The 20,585-nt window shown below is 37.1% G+C and overlaps 1 protein-coding gene across 7 annotated transcripts in view; it reads left to right on the forward strand.

The window, feature by feature from the left end:
- Window positions 1-20,585, forward strand: part of LOC6541536 — a 42,955-nt gene that overhangs the window by 18,320 nt on the left and 4,050 nt on the right. For 3 of the 7 annotated variants that reach the window (XM_026979775.1, XM_026979773.1, XM_026979776.1), the window contains exons 4-6: window positions 4,407-4,451; window positions 10,665-10,771; window positions 17,166-17,262. In XM_026979775.1, the coding sequence (XP_026835576.1) occupies window positions 4,407-4,451; window positions 10,665-10,771; window positions 17,166-17,262 (249 nt within the window). Of the gene's footprint in view, window positions 1-4,406; window positions 4,452-6,835; window positions 7,092-10,664; window positions 10,772-17,165; window positions 17,263-20,585 lie in introns of those variants that run through there. The other 4 variants (XM_001969242.3, XM_026979774.1, XM_015159927.2 and 1 more) reach the window with 3 other exon arrangements.

The raw sequence follows: 20,585 nt of genomic DNA on the forward strand, positions 1-20,585 counted from the left end.
ATTCACAATTTTCTGACTCTGACACATTTCCAGATAGCCCTCGAGAAACTTTTCCAAGATTTTGTTTTGTTTATATATTCCAAAATTTGGCAATGCCTTTGAACCCATTTTGAAACGTGTTAATGTGCATTGGCGCTTCTCGCGCGCCGTCCATTACGAAATGGTATATAACTCTGAATTCAACTTCAAATCCGAGTCAGAAATTCAGCTCTCTAGCTTTTCACAGACCGCTTCGCTTTCGCAAGTGAAATTGTTGGCACAGCCAACGAAAAGAAAACCGAGTTGAACACTCTGCGTTCGGTTTATATACATTACATTTTTTGTTGGCCTGTAATGGGGAGTATAATTTATTTTTTTGTTTATTTTGTTTGCAGGGGATTTCTTGGTTTCTGTGTTAATTAGATGAGTCCACTTTTTCTGTAACTACTGTGAAGAGGGTCAACGTGGAACTAAGCTGGGTTAATTACAAAACTTTAGAAACTACTAGGTGGCAGACTAGAAGTATAATTGGACAAGCTGCATGAAATTCCAGAATGCCCATTAAATTTGTTAAGTTATTGAAGCCCCGAAGGAATCGCTACCATTTTTCGATTGACAAAACAGCAAATTGCCATTGTATAGATATGCTGACTAATGGCTAAAACCCTCGATTCTTTGAAGAATGGTTTATTTCGGCTAACAAAAGTGTCAAATGGCATTTGTGTGGACCAGTTCCGTTTCACTCTTGACATTGACACCAACATCCAACATCCAACATCCAACGGCCAACATCCAACTTTTCCCAACCTCAATTACAATCAATCACACATGGTGTCTGTTGGTCAGCTGGCCAAAAAGCATTTCTGGCCCAAGTCCAACCGAAACCGAAGTCGTGCGTGTTTTGTTCGAAAATTACAATAATGATGGAGGCCATTCATACCCTCACTCCTTTTGGCCTTCTAGCCGACAACAAAGCAGGACAAGTTGTGCAAAACCGCTTGGTGCAAAAATTTCATTTATCATAAACTTTCTGGCCCAGTCCAAGGTCCAAGGACCTCCCCACATTTGTGCGATAAAAATGACAAAGGACGTCGTGGTTAATGATGATGATGCCGCCCGGCTGGAGGCCAACTGTTAAATCTCTTGAGCCACATGTTCCAGCCACTTGATTCGCTTTTCCCAGCCAAGATTTCACTCTCTTGGCGAGTTATTGGGCACAAAAGCGGCTGGGAGCTGCCAAAGCCGTTTTCGCCACATTTGAAAATGTCACTCAGCAGCGCTTGACCAGTTTTTCGTTTTCATTTGGCGGAAAAGCAACGAGTTTTCTCGCCGCACAAGAAACCAAATACTTGTGTATCAATTATTAATTTGTTTGCCATGTGAGGCGGTTAAATTAGGAGCAGGTTTGCATTTTTAATGGGCGTTGATAGCAAATTTATGATGCCGGAAGTCCTTGCAAGTAGGCAGCTAATAAAGCGACAATATGCACTAAGCCGTTTATAAAAGCAAGACGTACAAATCCATTCATCATTGGCTTCTTCGTTCTGCATGACCCACTTGAAGTATTTCCCCCACCACAGCGCATGCATGAAAATCAATGAAGCTTACAAAATATTTACCGCCCATTAGCACATCATAAAAAGGGGGCGGGGCCATAGCCATTTCCCACACAACAACCTTGCCCCTCGAATGACGAGGGTCCTTCAGTACCTACGCTAATAAGCAAATGTTGGGAAATACGAGACTTCTTTGCTTTGCATGTGACATATGTATATGTACATATGACAGGCGGTAAAAACAAAAGCACCCGAACAACACATGTAAGACTTCTGTTTGGCATAGGGAGGGGGGCATGTACAACATATATCTTCCTGAAGCGTAAGTATATGGCTTTGATTGGCGGAAGTGGGAAACCCCCAGAAGGTTCTTGAGTTGGTCTTTTGTGGGTCGGACCAGCCTCAATGGAAATGCCAGACCGCTGGACGCAAAAACTCCAACTTTAACTATTATTAGACTAAAGATTGTAAAAATATACATACTCAAACGAAAAGGCACCACGTTTTAAGTACACAAACTCCCTTAAGAAAATCAATAACACACTACTGGCCAGAACTCGTTGCACTTTAATTATTTATAAATAGTTAGGAGCCAGGGCCCTGGAAAATCACTTCCCTACCTGCAGGATATGGTAGCCGACAAATGAGGGTACGTTTTCTTAAGAACTGCAGCAGGTGCTAGGCGACAGGCGTTCATTAAGAACGTATCCTGGCATCCCATGGATACGCAGATACTCGGATGCATGTGGGTGTGTGCCAGTCTGGATCGCAAAATGTTTGTCAGACGGCGTGTCTCTCTTTTCAATCTTTTTGTTTTTTTTTTTTTGGCATGCATTACCCTTAATGAACTCAGGACCTCGAGACAATGTCTGGAGTAGGAAGTTTACCTGCATCGGGGTGTTAGTGTCTGAAACCGGGCGCTATTATAAATAATTGCACAAGAAAATAGGTAAAACAGTGCAAAGTTTCCCCGCCACTGGCTGTTGACAATGGTCTGGATGAGATGGAGGTAGAGGCACATACACCTGGCACAGTTCCCACGGCCCGGCAAAATCGCTGGGCTGGTGGGCAGGTCGACTGGCGTTTGTCTTTTGTCTGGCGAAGATTGGGATCGCATCGGATCGGATCGGAAAGTGGGCGGAAGTAAGAGGCGACAAAGGTGCAAATCGCTGATAAATGGAGAGCAAAATATTCAAGATCAGTAATCTGAAGGCCATCTACTTTAAAGAATCGGAAGTCCAGGCACAAAACAGAACACTCAGTTTACTTTCCATGGCCCAGAATAGAAGATTTATGATATTTCATTTACTCAAAGTAACTTTCTTCTGATTAAAAACGTTGTAAATCTTATTTTCTCAGTCGCCTAATAACACTTCACTCATATCAATCAATTAATGCACGGATTTCGCAGAAAACATTCTCCGTTTGTTTTTAGACTTTAATCTTACAACTAAATGGTTTTTAGGGGGTGTCTAACGCAGGAGAAAATCAAAAAATCCTATTTAGCTGGCAGACACCTTTCAGTCATTTTCGCCTAATCAAAACAAGTCATAAAATTGTTCACCGCTTTTTTAAACAAAAGTGTGAAGCTCGAAAAATGATTGACAGCGGGCTTAATTGAAGCGTTGAACCCGAGAGCACAGAGCTGGCCAAAACATGATGGCCAAGGGGCAGTGGAAAGAGGCTGGTTTGCTGGCTACTTGTTAGTAGTTGGTTGGTAGTTGGCTGACCTGGCCAACAGCCGCGACAGAGATGTCTCTTGTCATCGCAGCGCTCAATCAAACGAAAGTCTAGACGAGTGTGACAAAAGCGTAAAAGAGCGCTGAAAGTTGGCTAACTAACGGCTGGCAGGCAAAGCTAATTTGACTGAATGGGCCAGGAAACGGAAGTGGAAAGCTGGATATCTGGATATCTGGACACACATGAAGATGGATGGACTTGCGGCCAAACTTTGTCCACCTGCCGATCCAACCACTCAGCAATTGACAACTGGCAGCCAATTTGGCTGCGCAGCCACAGAGAGCTGTTCAAGTCAGTGAATGTTTGGGGAATTTAGTTTGCGGTTTGGACCGAGCCCCTGCTCAACCGAACATCTTGTTAATATTGACTGGCTAATGTACTTCACACCTTTGTTTGCCTGTGAATCAGTTGCGAGTCGTGCCAAAAGTGGCCAAAAGATTCACTCTGCTTCAGTTGATGCGCACACTCACTTCCTCGTCGTGTGTATTTAAATTGCTCATCAGCCAGAGGCGCAAAATAAAAAATACAAAATTCTAATTTACATAAACAATTAAAGGCAGCGAAGCGGGCGAAAATAACAAGACCCGAAATAACAAGAGAAAACTTGAATGCAAACAAAAAAGATAAAGACTATTGCACTTGAATGGCCAGCCTGGACGATAGTGTATTTACAGAGCGCGCCGTTCATTAATTGTTTAATGCGACAATTATGAAATTATTACTCATACGCACTGGTGAACGCCTGACCTTAGCCAGAACGAGTGTTGAATCGCCCACACTCGGTCGCGATCATAATAAACACACTCGATTTTGTTTAATGGAACTCGTTTTGCTGCCCCGATCGGATAAGCCGTCTCATGGGTATATATTTTTTCAAGCTGACTTGGAATTTCTTGAAATAAGTTTATAACATAATCAGAAAAGCAGGTGGGCTTCATTTTAGATTTCAGTATTTCAATACTCTGAAACATTCTTCTGGCAGCTTACAGAATTAATTAGAGGAATTAGATTAGAAATATTAAGAGCACCCATAGAAGTACTCTTTAGCCTTTGTTTAAGTGGAATTATGGCTCTGCAAAAGGTCCCTATTTTATATCAAATGCACTACAAAATGCGTCTTTCTCTTTCCAGGTGAGTTGCAACAAACAAACCAATTGGCTGAGTTTCAAACAAGACGTAAGCAATAAACATTACCTTTCATGCCAATTTATGGCAGCCTTCCTATGAACTTTGAACCACTTTCAGCAATGAATAGGTGCCACTAACGTCGCAAATGTAGGCAGCTTATGGCCAGGGCCAAAAGAACACGACGGTGTGGCGGGGGTAGGGGAAAAGAGCGAAGAAATGTGAAAAAATTCGCCGGATTGCAGTTTTCTTGGCTTCTGCCAGGCGTGTCAAGCTGCGACCGGCGAAAGAACTACCAAATACTGCGAAGAATACCAGAGCTGTCGCTCGCAAGTGTTGCACTCGCTACGTGTTCATGTTAAATGTCATAATCAGGCATGGCGAGCAACTACAGCTCGCAGCAAGTTTATCTAGATACAAAGTTGGCTTGGAGCAGCATGTGAAATGGTTTTTCGGCGGGCGGGGTTCCATGCTAGGCGTGACCTTACATAGTTGCGGCTAATAGATACACACAAGATACAGATACATGTGAAGCCAGCTACAGCGCCAGCTCGGTTCCTGCGCCGCGGAGTTGGCCATCAACTGCAGTGTGCCTGCCCAGCATCTCGCCCATCAACTCCGAGCACTTTCCAAGTTGCCTGAATAGAAGGAAACCTCATGATTTTCCTCGAGTCCGCATGACGCCGTAGTTCCCAAGAGGGAGATGGGTGTAGCGCAAGGGAGAGAGATGGCGGACTTGCAAAAATATGCATAGAATTTTAAAAATAAAACCGCCAACGAAATATTACGAGGTAGGGCTACCCTGGACTGACTTAAACTAAAAGGGATATTGGAAAATATTAAATTATATAAAAAAGCAAGAAAAAAACGCAGTTTTGCTTATAAAAATATATAAATATGGATTACTAGCACATTTACTTCCACACTTCCTTGAACTCTTCTTTCCATGCCCATATAGGGTAAACTTTGTTTCCACCGACGCGCTAATTTTTTCCAGAACAAACACCACATGTGTTGCAATTGCGAGGCACCCATAGCCTTTCCCCTGCTCCTCAGGATCAAAGAAAAAACCATTTAGGCTGGCAGCCAATGGGCCAACACTTCCTGGGCCAAGTTCAAGGGCTGCTCCTGCTCCTCCTTGGCTTCCGGTTCTCGTTTTCCCGCTGCACACATGGCACACCAAATTCCCAACACTTTGTGCCTTAGCATTTATACCATATCATTTACTTTTTTTTGTTTTGGCAGACCCAGAGTCGCCGGGCCAGGGACACATCTAAAATGAAGATGATGGTGATGATGAATTTCTGAGAAGCCAGCAGAGAACAACTGAAATTCTCGTTCTGGTTTCTGCTCTTTTATTCATTCCTTAGTTGCTCAACAGGATCTCGTCTTTTTGTTCTTTTTTTTTTTGTATTTCTGGCCTTGTGAACATGGCTGGTTTTGAGGTTCTTCTGGGGCACAAAATGGGTTTTTTCGGGCAGCCACCCCACTGAGAAAGAGGCAGGCGCAATTTTCCATTTCCCGTTGCCAAATGCATTTCAAAAGACCTAGGCAATTGGAATTGAAACGCAGCTTGCCGTTCTGAGTGACTGCCAGGCAGGCACACTGACTGACTGACAAAAAGATAGAATGTATGTGGCTAGACTGGAGGGAGTCTGCCGAAGGTCGATGGGTTGAATTGCTTGAGGAGATTGTGAGTTATGGCTGCTGAGAGCTTGGTGGAAAAGGGCACAAGTAGTCGAACGCCACTCACAAAAGATGAGTTCAATCGCAGTTATGTGACTGACTATCAAGAGATATGTTTCAGCTGATCTAACAATTGGAACTCTTCAATTTGCTTAGTAGGTCAATGAAATATTTGTTTTTCATCGACTTCAAATTTTACTATTTTCCAATTTAGTTTTCCTTGAATTCCTTTCATATCCAACCAACGCGAATTCTTCAGAAACTTGACCATAAATATCTTTGATGTGGCAAGGCAGATAAAAACTAATTTCTCATTTTTTATTCAGTTACCACGCCCATTGCCACATCGGCAGCCAGTTGCGTTTGAGTTTTACAGCCAAACAGCCAGAAAAAAACACAGAAAAATCTCAGCTTTGTGGTCATGAAGGTCGCCTTATTAACACATAAACCATAAAAGCCAAAAACCGTAGGCACATGTTTGGCCAAAACAAGAACGGCAAAACAGCACCGAAAATCTTCATGGCTTGCCTGCTTAGAATTGCCCACATGTGTGTCACGTCACGGCAGACGACAATGCGCCGCAACAGATACTAAGATACAAAGATACTCACAAACTCAGATACTTTTTGCATGTGCTCACGAGCATGTGTAGAACACACACAGCCAGACCCCTTGAACTGAACTGGGCTTGTTTTCGCCATATGTGATGGGGAAAAAATCAAATAAAATAAATGTTTAGGCGGACTCTGTCGTGAAAATCTTTGCTCAACCGAATTTTGAATAGTCGTCAATGGAAGTTGGTACGTTTCGGTTCGAGCTGATCTTAGCCAAAGTGTTGTGCAGTGTTGAGTGTCCATCGAAATTCGAATAAAAACTAACCGATAACGAGTAATAATAACGGTTGAAAAGATTTCTTTATGAAATTTTTACCCAACGGAAAGAGAAATCCATTTATAGTGCAACTCAATTGAGAACTAAATGATTTTTTCAACGGATTTGCATTGGGTAAGCAACTTGCAACTTTAGTTGAGTTTCAATTAAAACGAAACAAGTATTTGAACGTCCAACATTTCCAATTTGGCACTGCTTTTTCAATTGTTTCAACATGACTTGTTGGCAAATGGAATTTCATTTTCAACTGCGGATTATATTTGACTTTTGCTCAACATTCACCGAAAAAAGCAGACCATTGTTTTTCTTCGGTTTTTTTATTTTGTTGCCTTTTGATGTTAACTCATCCAACCAAAGTCATAAATACTTGCTGTGCTCTCAACTGGCAAAAGAGTAAAATATTTATTAAATAAAAAAGCAACTCCTGGCCCACCTTTTCATATGCCATTTGATGCCATTTTCCTTTTTCTTTGCCGGGTTTGGCGGGCCTTACTTCATACTTCCCCTCACATTTCCAGCTGTTGCACAAATTTTCACTTTGTGTGTTCTTTTCACTGAACCCGCCTACGCTGAAAGTAGTTTGTGTCTGTGGATGCGTGTGCATAATTAAATTACAAAAGTTTTTTATTATAAAAGTCATTGACTCACGGACTGCCTTTTAAAGCGGTAATTGTTTTAAAGAGCCGCCTTTGATACTGCCGATTATATACAACCACTACTATGCTATACTACTATTGATTCATTTTTGTAAGCAAAAGAGTTCAAAGATTATCAGCATTCACAAATTATGCTCAAATTCAATATATAGGTTAAATGTATTTTGTATTTTTAACGCCCAAGTTCAAGCTGTGGATATGTCGTAGCCTTTTACAAAAAATTACGAGCGCAGCGATTAAATATAAAAAAGAATAATTAAATTTGGACTTACCTCATGTTTTGAACATGTATTTATTTTATCCAACACATACTTTTATGTATTTTATATAAAACAAAGAACTTTTGTGTATATTTTTGTATATTCAAGGGAAGTTTTTTCATAACTTAAAGACTTGCTATTTTAATTGCATAAAAGTGGAGTGGAGGCGAGAAGTAAGACTGTAAATTATTATAAGAAATTGTGAATTATGGGCAGCTTTTCAATATATTTAATATTATCAAAAATTGTGTATAAACATGTGACGTTGGCGATGACACATTTGGGCTTGGAGAACGGAAATCAAGAGGCAGATTGAAGACTTAACCATTTATAATTGTCTGAAGAGGCTGCATTGTCTGTGTTGGCGTATTGGTATATTGGTGCACACAAATGAAACAGGGTGTGAATCCATCAAAACGATGATGTGTGGCGGAGATTTTCAGTCCTCATCCTCGGCAACCTCAGTGCAACCTCAATTGAAAGCCGCCATAAATGGGGCGCCAGGCAGACCGAACCTGGTCAGGTAATTATATAAGCCCAGTTGAGTGCAATCAAAAAGAGAAATACCAGAAATATATATGTTTTGCCACTTTCTGTCTGAATTGGCAACAAACAGTGAGGCCCGCAGCATAAATAATCAAAGTTGTTGGGGGCAACGGAATTTCTGCAATTGCAAAAGTTTTCACACACGAAAAAATGACATGAACTGCAATGAAAATGAGGGCATTAAGACACTGATGTCATATGGGTTATATAATCACTTCGGAGTTGCACAAAGACATCTTTTTGAATTTTTTCCAAAAAAGGTTACGTTTTTGCTCGGCTCACGGAAGTTTTAGCACTTCAACAATTGTTCTCAGTTTGAGTTGATTTCTTTGTCTGTTCGGTTAACGTTAAACAAACACCGGCGATTGCTAATTAAAAATACATTTATTTATACAAATGAGTGTTTAAAGAACGATAAGAAATGTTAATTTATCTTTAATAGCAAAGACACAGAACAAATAGTTAGCTGAGCGGAAAGATAATGCCTGAATGAAAGGCAAATATGAATGATGATAAAAAAACTCTTTTGTACTTATTTGAAGTTGGATTTATCCAGTTCTTTAGTTACAATTTCCGCTAATTTACAAGTTTACTTACAAACTTCTCTAGTTCTAACTTTTATTGCCACCCCTATGCCATTGATTTGACACAGAACTGTATTTATTTGGTCCCATAAAACTTAAAAAAAACTATTGTATGTCTGTGAGTTGTCGCCCACAGCAGTTGAAAAATGCTACAAAATTGGGGCCCCAATTGCGAAAAGGCTAAAGCAAACTCATTTTGCTCATTAACTGCAATGGCTGAAGCACGTTTCGTCCTTTCTCTTTCGCGCAGCATCAGTCGCTCTCTTTCGTTGGCATTCCGAGCGCACAATAGTTTTTAATGCGCCAAATTAAGTTTCAGCCGAGTTTTTTAGACCTTCCCTCCCTTCGCTGGGAATTATCCGCACAAACTCTTTCATTTTCCTCCGTTTTCCGCCATTTCAGCCAGCTTTCCTCTTGACCATATTGAGCTTGAAGTTGGCTTTTGTCTGCTCGCAGCTCGTGACTAACATTAATTTGACCAGAACTGGCTAAGAACTTCATTCCATTTATAGGATAGATGGTTCGTAGCAGATAAAGCAAGAAAAGTATCTTCAATTTCAGCGCCCAAAAGATTTATTGCCACGTTTCGGGTATTTGCCAGATTTCGGCAGAAATTGTTTCTGCTACTTTGTAGCTACCCAATTCAGTCCCTCTCTGTTCATCTCAATTATAATTCGATTTTGGAATCCCGCTTTTGTCAATTCGCAAATAAAACGACCGTTAGCATTTTGATAGATTTTCGTATTTATGGTTTTTCGTTTCGACAGTGGCTTTTGCCTTTTGCCATTGGCATTTGAGCATCTCATTTTGAATCAATTCGTTTCAGATTCGGATAGCTCTGTTTTTATGACTCGAAATTGTTTGACATTTTTCGTTGAAGATACAGCTGATAATTCGCCAAAAGGGGTCTCTGAATAAAGTTTAAATTGAGTCGTTAAATTTAATTGCTCAACGCGATTGAATATTTTATCTTTATTTCCTACACTAGGTTAATTAAGTACATTTTCCAAAGATTTTGAAAAATTAGCATGTACACAAGTAACAGTATCCATCTATCGCGGATGATCTTATTTGACAGCTAATTTAATCTTCAGCCGCAAAAAAACATTCAGATACAGATACAAGATAATTATGGCAAATAAACCAGGACAGACGGCGGGCAACATTTGTTAATGTAAAATATCGTAACACTATGGTTGATAATAAATTGCCTTAATGCTCATAAAGCCAAAACAACAAACCGCACGGCAACAAACAGAATTTATGGCAGCGTAATGCTGCAAGTCGAGAATGGGGCAGTAGGCGGTGGGCGTGGCAGTGGGGGGCGTGGGGGTTCAGAGGGCCGTTTGGGGTTGAAAAGCGGGGCGCAAGTGGCGGCGTTTTTAAAGCAACATTAATCATGAGCTCACGAGAGTGCCTCGCTTTCTCCCTACCGCTTTCACCGCTCCTAGTGCAGAGTGTGTGGGAAATTGGCTTTTCCATGCCGGCTTTTTAATAATTTATAAAAGAATAAAAGAATTTACGAGCGAAACAGCTGAGGCATAGAAGTGCGTTAACTACATGCACACAAATATTCCCATAATTAAATTTGAAGAATGCACAATCAGCAACATTTTCTCTCTCTCTCTTTTGGCTCTGCAGCAATCCTTGCTGGCAGGACGCATTCCGGTGGCCTCCATGACAGGACCCATTAAACGCGGACTGCTCTGGCAGCAGAGGGATCGGCTCTTCTCGCGCTGGAAGGAGCGGTAAGTACACTGCACAGAAATGTTCTACTTTCACAAATTTCGTTTAAAAAGATACTCAAAGAGATACACAGATCTTTCTTATCTGAGATACTTCTGTAAGATACTTCCTTAAACCATGTCATAAATAATAAGTCTTACTGTAATAATTGGATTAGCTTGCTGCTTAGAAATATCATATAATTCTTAGCCATAACCCCTATATTTTCATAAAATGCAGCTTAAATTGGACACCAGTTTCTTCTGTGGTCGAGTGGGATGCATAAATGTTAAGCGCTTTTAAATTTACCTCCACCGCAATCTGCGTTGGCTGAAAGACCAGACATGAGCGGACCACCAACCCCACCGCCCGGAAAATATGCAAATATATTTCACAACCTCCAAGGGTTGTTAATTGCGAAAAAGGGCATAATTGACAGTGGCTGCATGCTGGCTCGTTCTTTTTTCCAGATAATGCTAATGGGGGAAAATGGGGCTCCGAAATTTGGGGGTGGCGCATTTGACAGCTCTTTTGTTTTTGTTTCCCCCAAGCTGCATTTAATTGAAATTTAATTATGTTGCAATGCAACTCGGTGTTTTTGTTTCACTTTCGGCTTTTGCCCTTTTGAACCGATAATTGCGTTTATCGCTTTTCATTTAACAGCGCAATTTTAATTGACACTTAATGAGCAACTAAGCCCGGCATTTCGTTGATCAATACTCGATTTGCAGTTTTGCATTACGCCAAATGCGATTTATTAAAAGGCTCTGAAAATACATTTCGCATCAAGCTCAGTACGCTGTTCTGAATAGCTCTTAATTGTCATCGCACAGTTTTTTGCAATTAATCAATTGAAAACGCTATTTGCTACTAATTGATTAGACAAATACAAAGGCAGAAGGGTTCTTCCATGTTTCTTATCGACTTAATGAAAAATAATAATGTAGACCTACATTTTTATTCCGAATCATCTTAATCGATTTAATGAAAAATAATAATGCAGACCTAAATTCCCATTTATCTATACTTTTTGCTGCGAATCAGCTTCATATTGTTGATTTCAGTTTACAAAAAATCCCCACTCATTGCTTATCTTTGGCTTAAATCTTGGAGTCCATCATTATGTTGCATGCCTCGGACATTTAACAAGCTAAGCTAATAACAGAACTGATTATTATCCACGGCAAACAATCTTCCAGCTTCTTTTATAAAACCACCCACTGAAGAAAACCGAGTAAGCCCGCAAGCCATTTAACTCTTCCGCAGAGTCGAACACCGATTTTCTTGGCTCAATTTACTTGACCACGTTAACAAGCTTAACAAAGCGAGAACTTCCACCTAGGAAGTGAGCTATTAGGCGATCAAAAAATCCAACTAAAAGCCATTTCAAATTTCTGTTCAGCTTGAGAACTTTCCGTTCGTTTATTGCGATTGGCTGGTACGCTTCATACATAATAAACAAATGTGAAATTTATGGGCACCAGAGAATGGCTGGCCACATTAATAAAGTCGATTTTCATTGCTGCAAAATAAAAAAAAAAATAAAATGTTATAGTCGAGTTCCCCGACTATCAGATACCCCTTACCCGTAGTGAAAGATAAAACGAGAAATTTAAACATTTTCTGGAATAGGGGAAAAAATAATAGAATTAATTTACAAAAAAAAATTTTGAAGAAAAAAATTTTTAATTTTCTAAATTTTAATGCAGATTTTTAGAGAATTGCACCAGAAACATTTAGAGGTATGCCACTTCAAAATCCGATAAATATAAGTTGAGTTATGAGGTATAGAAGTTCAGCTTTGGGACATTTTATAGGTTTTTGAATTTCTACAACATCATCACATCAAAAAAATGACAAAAAAATTGAAAAAAAATTGAATTTCTACAACATCATCACATCAAAAAAATGACAAAAAAATTGAAAAAAAATAAATTTCTAAATTTGAATGCAGATTTTTAGAGAATTGCACCAGAAACATTAAGAGGTATGCCACTTCAAAATCCGATTAAGATTAGTTGAGTTATGAGGTATAGAAGTTCAGCTTTGGGACATTTTATAGGTTTTTGAATTTCTACATCACATCAAAAAAATGACAAAAAAATTGAAAAAAAATAAATTTCTAAATTTGAATGCAGATTTTTAGAGAATTGCACCAGAAACATTAAGAGGTATGCCACTTCAAAATCCGATTAAGATTAGTTGAGTTATGAGGTATAGAAGTTCAGCTTTGGGACATTTTATAGGTTTTTGAATTTCTACATCACATCAAAAAAATGACAAAAAAATTAAAAAAAAATAAATTTTTAAATTTGAATGCAGATTTTTAGAGAATTGCACCAGAAACATTAAGAGGTATGCCACTTCAAAATCCGATTAAGATTAGTTGAGTTATGAGGTATAGAAGTTCAGCTTTGTGACATTTTATAGGTTTTTGAATTTCTACATCACATCAAAAAAATGACAAAAAAATTAAAAAAAAAAAAATTTTTAAATTTGAATGCAGTTTTTTAGAGAATTGCACCAGAAACATTTAGAGGTATGCCACTTCAAAATCCGATTAAGATAAGTTGAGTTATGAGGTATAGAAGTTCAGCTTTGGGACATTTTATAGGTTTTTGAATTTCTACATCACATCAAAAAAATGACAAAAAAATTGAAAAAAAATAAATTTTTAAATTTGAATGCAGATTTTTAGAGAATTCCACCAGAAACATTTAGAGGTATGCCACTTCAAAATCCGATTAAGATTAGTTGAGTTATGAGGTATAGAAATTCAGCTTTGTGACATTTTATAGGTTTTTGAATTTCTACATCACATCAAAAAAATGACAAAAAAATTAAAAAAAAAAAATTTTTTTAATTTGAATGCAGTTTTTTAGAGAATTGCACCAGAAACATTTAGAGGTATGCCACTTCAAAATCCGATTAAGATTAGTTGAGTTATGAGGTATAGAAGTTCAGCTTTGGGACATTTTATAGGTTTTTGAATTTCTACATCACATAAAAAAAATGACAAAAAAATTTAAAAAAAATAAATTTTTAAATTTGAATGCAGATTTTTAGAGAATTGCACCAGAAACATTTAGAGGTATGCCACTTCAAAATCCGATAAATATAAGTTGAGTTATGAGGTATAGAAGTTCAGCTTTGGGACATTTTATAGGTTTTTGAATTTCTACAACATCATCACATCAAAAAAATGACAAAAAAATTGAAAAAAAATTGAATTTCTACAACATCATCACATCAAAAAAATGACAAAAAAATTGAAAAAAAATAAATTTCTAAATTTGAATGCAGATTTTTAGAGAATTGCACCAGAAACATTAAGAGGTATGCCACTTCAAAATCCGATTAAGATTAGTTGAGTTATGAGGTATAGAAGTTCAGCTTTGGGACATTTTATAGGTTTTTGAATTTCTACATCACATCAAAAAAATGACAAAAAAATTGAAAAAAAATAAATTTCTAAATTTGAATGCAGATTTTTAGAGAATTGCACCAGAAACATTAAGAGGTATGCCACTTCAAAATCCGATTAAGATTAGTTGAGTTATGAGGTATAGAAGTTCAGCTTTGGGACATTTTATAGGTTTTTGAATTTCTACATCACATCAAAAAAATGACAAAAAAATTAAAAAAAAATAAATTTTTAAATTTGAATGCAGATTTTTAGAGAATTGCACCAGAAACATTAAGAGGTATGCCACTTCAAAATCCGATTAAGATTAGTTGAGTTATGAGGTATAGAAGTTCAGCTTTGTGACATTTTATAGGTTTTTGAATTTCTACATCACATCAAAAAAATGACAAAAAAATTAAAAAAAAAAAAATTTTTAAATTTGAATGCAGTTTTTTAGAGAATTGCACCAGAAACATTTAGAGGTATGCCACTTCAAAATCCGATTAAGATAAGTTGAGTTATGAGGTATAGAAGTTCAGCTTTGGGACATTTTATAGGTTTTTGAATTTCTACATCACATCAAAAAAATGACAAAAAAATTGAAAAAAAATAAATTTTTAAATTTGAATGCAGATTTTTAGAGAATTCCACCAGAAACATTTAGAGGTATGCCACTTCAAAATCCGATTAAGATTAGTTGAGTTATGAGGTATAGAAATTCAGCTTTGTGACATTTTATAGGTTTTTGAATTTCTACATCACATCAAAAAAATGACAAAAAAATTAAAAAAAAAAAATTTTTTTAATTTGAATGCAGTTTTTTAGAGAATTGCACCAGAAACATTTAGAGGTATGCCACTTCAAAATCCGATTAAGATTAGTTGAGTTATGAGGTATAGAAGTTCAGCTTTGGGACATTTTATAGGTTTTTGAATTTCTACATCACATAAAAAAAATGACAAAAAAATTTAAAAAAAATAAATTTTTAAATTTGAATGCAGATTTTTAGAGAATTGCACCAGAAACATTTAGAGGTATGCCACTTCAAAATCCGATTAAGATTAGTTGAGTTATGAGGTATAGAAGTTCAGCTTTGGGACATTTTATAGGTTTTTGAATTTCTACATCACATCAAAAAAATGACAAAAAAATTGAAAAAAAATAAATTTTTAAATTTGAATGCAGATTTTTAGAGAATTGCACCAGAAACATTTAGAGGTATGCCACTTCAAAATCCGATTAAGATTAGTTGAGTTATGAGGTATAGAAGTTCAGCTTTGTGACATTTTATAGGTTTTTGAATTTCTACATCACATCAAAAAAATGACAAAAAAATTAAAAAAAAAAAATTTTTTAAATTTGAATGCAGTTTTTTAGAGAATTGCACCAGAAACATTTAGAGGTATGCCACTTCAAAATCCGATTAAGATTAGTTGAGTTATGAGGTATAGAAGTTCAGCTTTGGGACATTTTATAGGTTTTTGAATTTCTACATCATCACATAAAAAAAATTACAAAAAAGTTGAAAAAAAATAAGTTTTTAAATTTGAATGCAGTTTTTTAGAGAATTGCGCCAGAAACATTTAGAGGTATGCCACTTCAAAATCCGATTAAGATAAGTTGAGTTATGAGGTATAGAAGTTCAGCTTTGGGACATTTTATAGGTTTTTGAATTTATAGGTTTTGAATTTTGATGTGAATGCAGATTTTTAGAGAATTGCACCAGAAACATTTAGAGGTATGCCACTTCAAAATCCGATTAAGATTAGTTGAGTTATGAGGTATAGAAGTTCAGCTTTGTGACATTTTATAGGTTTTTGAATTTCTACATCACATCAAAAAAATGACAAAAAAATTAAAAAAAAAAAATTTTTTAAATTTGAATGCAGTTTTTTAGAGAATTGCACCAGAAACATTTAGAGGTATGCCACTTCAAAATCCGATTAAGATTAGTTGAGTTATGAGGTATAGAAATTCAGCTTTGGGACATTTTATAGGTTTTTGAATTTCTACAACATCATCACATAAAAAAAATTACAAAAAAGTTGAAAAAAAATAAGTTTTTAAATTTGAATGCAGTTTTTTAGAGAATTGCGCCAGAAACATTTAGAGGTATGCCACTTCAAAATCCGATTAAGATAAGTTGAGTTATGAGGTATAGAAGTTCAGCTTTGGGACATTTTATAGGTTTTTGAATTTCTACATCACATAAAAAAAATGACAAAAAAATTGAAAAAAAATAAATTTTTAAATTTGAATGCAGATTTTTAGAGAATTGCACCAGAAACATTTAGAGGTATGCCACTTCAAAATCCGATTAAGATTAGTTGAGTTATGAGGTATAGAAGTTCAGCTTTGGGACATTTTATAGGTTTTTGAATTTCTACAACATCATCACATAAAAAAAATTACAAAAAAGTTGAAAAAAAATAAGTTTTTAAATTTGAATGCAGTTTTTTAGAGAATTGCGCCAGAAACATTAAGAGGTAAGCCACTTCAAAATCCGATTAAGATAAGTTGAGTTATGGCGTTTAGAACTTTAGCCGTAGGACATTTTTTCATTTTTTTGAATTTCTACATCAAAAAAATTAAAAAAAAAATTTAAAAAAAATAAATTTCTAAGTTTGAATGCAGTTTTTTAGAGAATTGCGCCAGAAACATTGAGAGGTATGCCACTTCAAAATCCGATTAATATAAGTTGAGTTACTCTTCGAGCAAAGGGTATAATAATACTATTATCGCTTGAGAAAGTCGTAAAGCTTGAAGTACTTTTCTGCTCAAATGCGAGCAACGGTTTTGATTTTTTGGCGCATGAGCTATGATTTATTAATAACATATCGAAATGCCAATAGGGATGGGCTGAAAACAGCGCTTTAAGTGCCCGGATTTTGGTTTGAAGTCTTGGTTTCTGACCTTTAACCGAAGACAGTCGGCAGATATACAAGAGTTTAAAGGTCACTCCCCCAGTTGTGAACGGATTTGTACTGACTAAAGCCCATCTCCTCTTGCAGATACTTTGTGCTCACTCGCGACTACTTGCACTGCTTCAAAAGAGCCTCGGGATCGGCCAATGAACGTGCCTCGGATATGGGGCAGTTTATCTTCAAGGTAAGTGGATGCAAACTTTTAGATAATCAAAAAAAAAGTGGCATGCAAAAGCTCGACAAAGGGAGAGCTACCCAAAAGTTTATATCCCCTTTTCAAAACGCCTCCACTTCACCGAAGTGTCAAGCTAACTTTTATATTTACTGCGCATTGTGTTTAATTCTATTGCAGCCAGAAAGAGATTTATGCCCAGCATTATGAGCAGCCCATGAATAACCTGTTCGTTTTTTTTTGTCATGGAGTGGGGCTAGGACACACCTATATGCCTTATAAATGAAGTCTTTTGCGGTTGAGAATGCCAGACACATCCAGTCACGTTTTGCAATTGACTTCTCAGCCAGATAGATGAATGATATTCGTCCATGTAGGGGGCTGAATTGATAGGTAATCTTCGGTGGAAATCCGTATAAACTATGCCAATTGTCTGGGTATTTCTCCTATTTTTTAGTCAAACAAATCCCTATCGAAGGGGCGGTATGAAAACGAGCAGAAAAACTTCAACTAAGCTCAGCTAATTGGCTAAAACTTGCATCTGCTGCATGTTAATTTGCCCAACTACTCGCCCCTCCCGGCTTCTTGGGGCGCCCCCTCCTCGAGAGCCCCCTCCATTCCCTCACTCCGCACAAGTTTTGCGATGAAAACAAGGCAAATACGAGAAATACTAAAGGCAAACGGGAAAACGGGCAAATATTGCACACAGGCAGCAACAAAACACAAACAGGAACAACTGCAATAGCAACAACAACTGTGAAAAACACAAATACAGGAAAATGCTAATCGCGAAAAGTCGATGTGTAAACACTCTGAACTGGATATTATTCAGGTTTCTGGGTAATGTTTTGAAAAATCTGAACAATTTTTATCTAGAAAAAATATTTGTAAATATTGTGCTCTTCTTAAAGATTATGTTATAACATATCAAAACAAAATGCTCTCTAAAGTATTGAAAACAAAAACAATTTTTATTTGGAAAAAATATTTGTCAATATTTTTCTCTTTTTAAAGATTTACGTATCAAATCAAAATGCTCTCTAAATTATTTCGCGGAATTAATCCCTTAAGATTGAGTTCATGGTTTAATATATTGCTATTGTATAATTTCAAGAAATATTTTATTTCTTGTTACCCTTTTAAATATATAACGTATACTGATTTAATCATGTTAGGACTCATTAAATAATGAAAATAATTATTTATTTATGAATACTTATATCTTGAATGCCTAAAGACTTGGCAAATGTTTAAGTGAGAGTATCGGATACACGATTGCCGTGAAATTGTTCATTACCTCAGCTACCGATGTGTTTTGTTGTTGTTGCTGATGACATTATTGTTGTTGCTGCTTAAGCAAATAAGGAAAATGCACATAAAACTGCAGCAAAAAGACAACTGCAAAAAGAGATCATGGGAAAATTACTTTAGCGCTTTTTCCCCTCTTGAATTTAATTTTATTTTGTTTTAAATTCGTGTCGTTTTTTCTGTTTGCTGGCGCTTTTCTGCTAAATTCTCTCTCTTAAAAGCATTGTCAATACACAGCCAGCAGCAGGTTGTTGTTGTTTACAGTTTAATTTAAAATTAAAATACATTTTTTTCTCTCAAATAAAACAAAGTGAAAAACGCTCCGCTCCGTTGTTGTGCGGGCAATTTTCCAAAGTAAATAAGCAGAGTGGCAGGGGAAATGGAAAAAGCAGACACGGGGGAAAATAATGACATAGGTGGAACTAAATGGTGAAAAATCCGGCACCATGCGGCAGATTAACTTATTTAATGTGAGGGCAAACATTTATAAAGGAATTACGAGTAGAATTCGTTCGACTAGATACAAGTTACACAATTCGTTTCACAAAATTGGATTTTTCTGCGGAAAATTCCATAAAATTTTCCAAAAATTACAAATGAAATAAACGCCCATCTGACCTTCGAGTTATAAACTCAACCTTATAAATTCAACCTCATAAATTCAACAATTTTTGGTCCGCGAAACCACAGCTCAGACACCAACCCACCCACACGCGTGTCAGGTGCAGCCCAGACGCGAACCCGGAGATGTCATTGAACAGAGAGGTGTGAGAGAGAGGCACTGTGCGGGTGTGAAAGAGACGAAGGATGTCTGAAAATGTTTGACTCATTAATGCGGGAAGGCGGCATCTCATTTCATCGCTTCTTTGTGCTTTTCGCTTGTTCATTGATGTTTCACTGACACTACAATGATTCGATATTGCCTCGTCAATGTAATCACCTTAATCAATTAGGCGAAAAGAGGCGCAACTGGGTTGAAAGACAGATGGTTTCGGTCTAATTATATAATTTGATTATAACGCCCTTTTCAGTCGATTTCGAGCAAACAGAAACTACGTGGGTACCTGTGGACACACAAATACAAAATAACGCTCAATAAAAATGCATATCAATATAACATTCAATAGATTTATTATAAAGACAGAGTATATTGCTCATATCTTTCATTTATGCAAAGCTTGTTTCAGGTAATATTTAAGATTCCTGTTAAATATCGTATCAAGCTTTTGTTAGAAAATGCACAATTAAGAAATAAGATTCCGAGCTCTGAAATTCCTGTCATCAATCAGAGATTCCAATTTGCATATAGAGGACACTAAACGTGGCAAAAGCGATGAAACTGAATTTGTCTGATTGTCTGACGTCTGTGTACCTGGGGGAAATCAATCGGGCATAATTACAGGTGATGAAAGTGCAGGGGGCTTGGGAAAATTGGTGGTATGATTGTGGGGCTGATGGCTCGGTTCACCTGCCTGCGGACGGGTAAAGTTTTCCGCCTCAGAATTTTGCAGTTTTGCACGCCGACAGTGATGGAAAGCTATATTGATTTTTGTCCTTGGGTGGGCGGCATGTGGAAAATGCAAAAGGGGCGGTGGCTGTGCCTGTCGGGAAATGCAATTTCCGCCTGCTCAACGTTAATGAGCATTATTAATTGGGTTGCACTGCCGAGATTGGATATCGATGCTGAAGTATTTAATTAAGCTCAAAATTTAAGCATGCATAATTAAAGGCGTATGGCAGAAAGAAAGAGGAGAGAAATCAAAATGAATTTTAAAATGGACAAGGCTAAGCTGAGGTAGTTAACAATTTGAGTTCAATTTTACTTTCCCGAATTGCAATGCCAAAACTTAAACCAATGACCAGCTGAGCTTCGGTGTTAGTTTTGACAGCTCATGCTGTTAAACATGTCAAAATATAAAGCGGCAGCAACAACAATCGAATTTGTTCATAAAACCCATAAATAACCATAATAAACAATAGCAGGCGAGCCAGCAAGCCGATCAATATCGACCTTGGGCACATTACTT

Source organism: Drosophila erecta, unplaced genomic scaffold (genome assembly GCF_003286155.1).
Source record: "Drosophila erecta strain 14021-0224.00,06,07 unplaced genomic scaffold, DereRS2 tig00000055-arrow-pilon, whole genome shotgun sequence".
Classification (NCBI taxonomy): Eukaryota; Metazoa; Arthropoda; class Insecta; order Diptera; family Drosophilidae; genus Drosophila; species Drosophila erecta.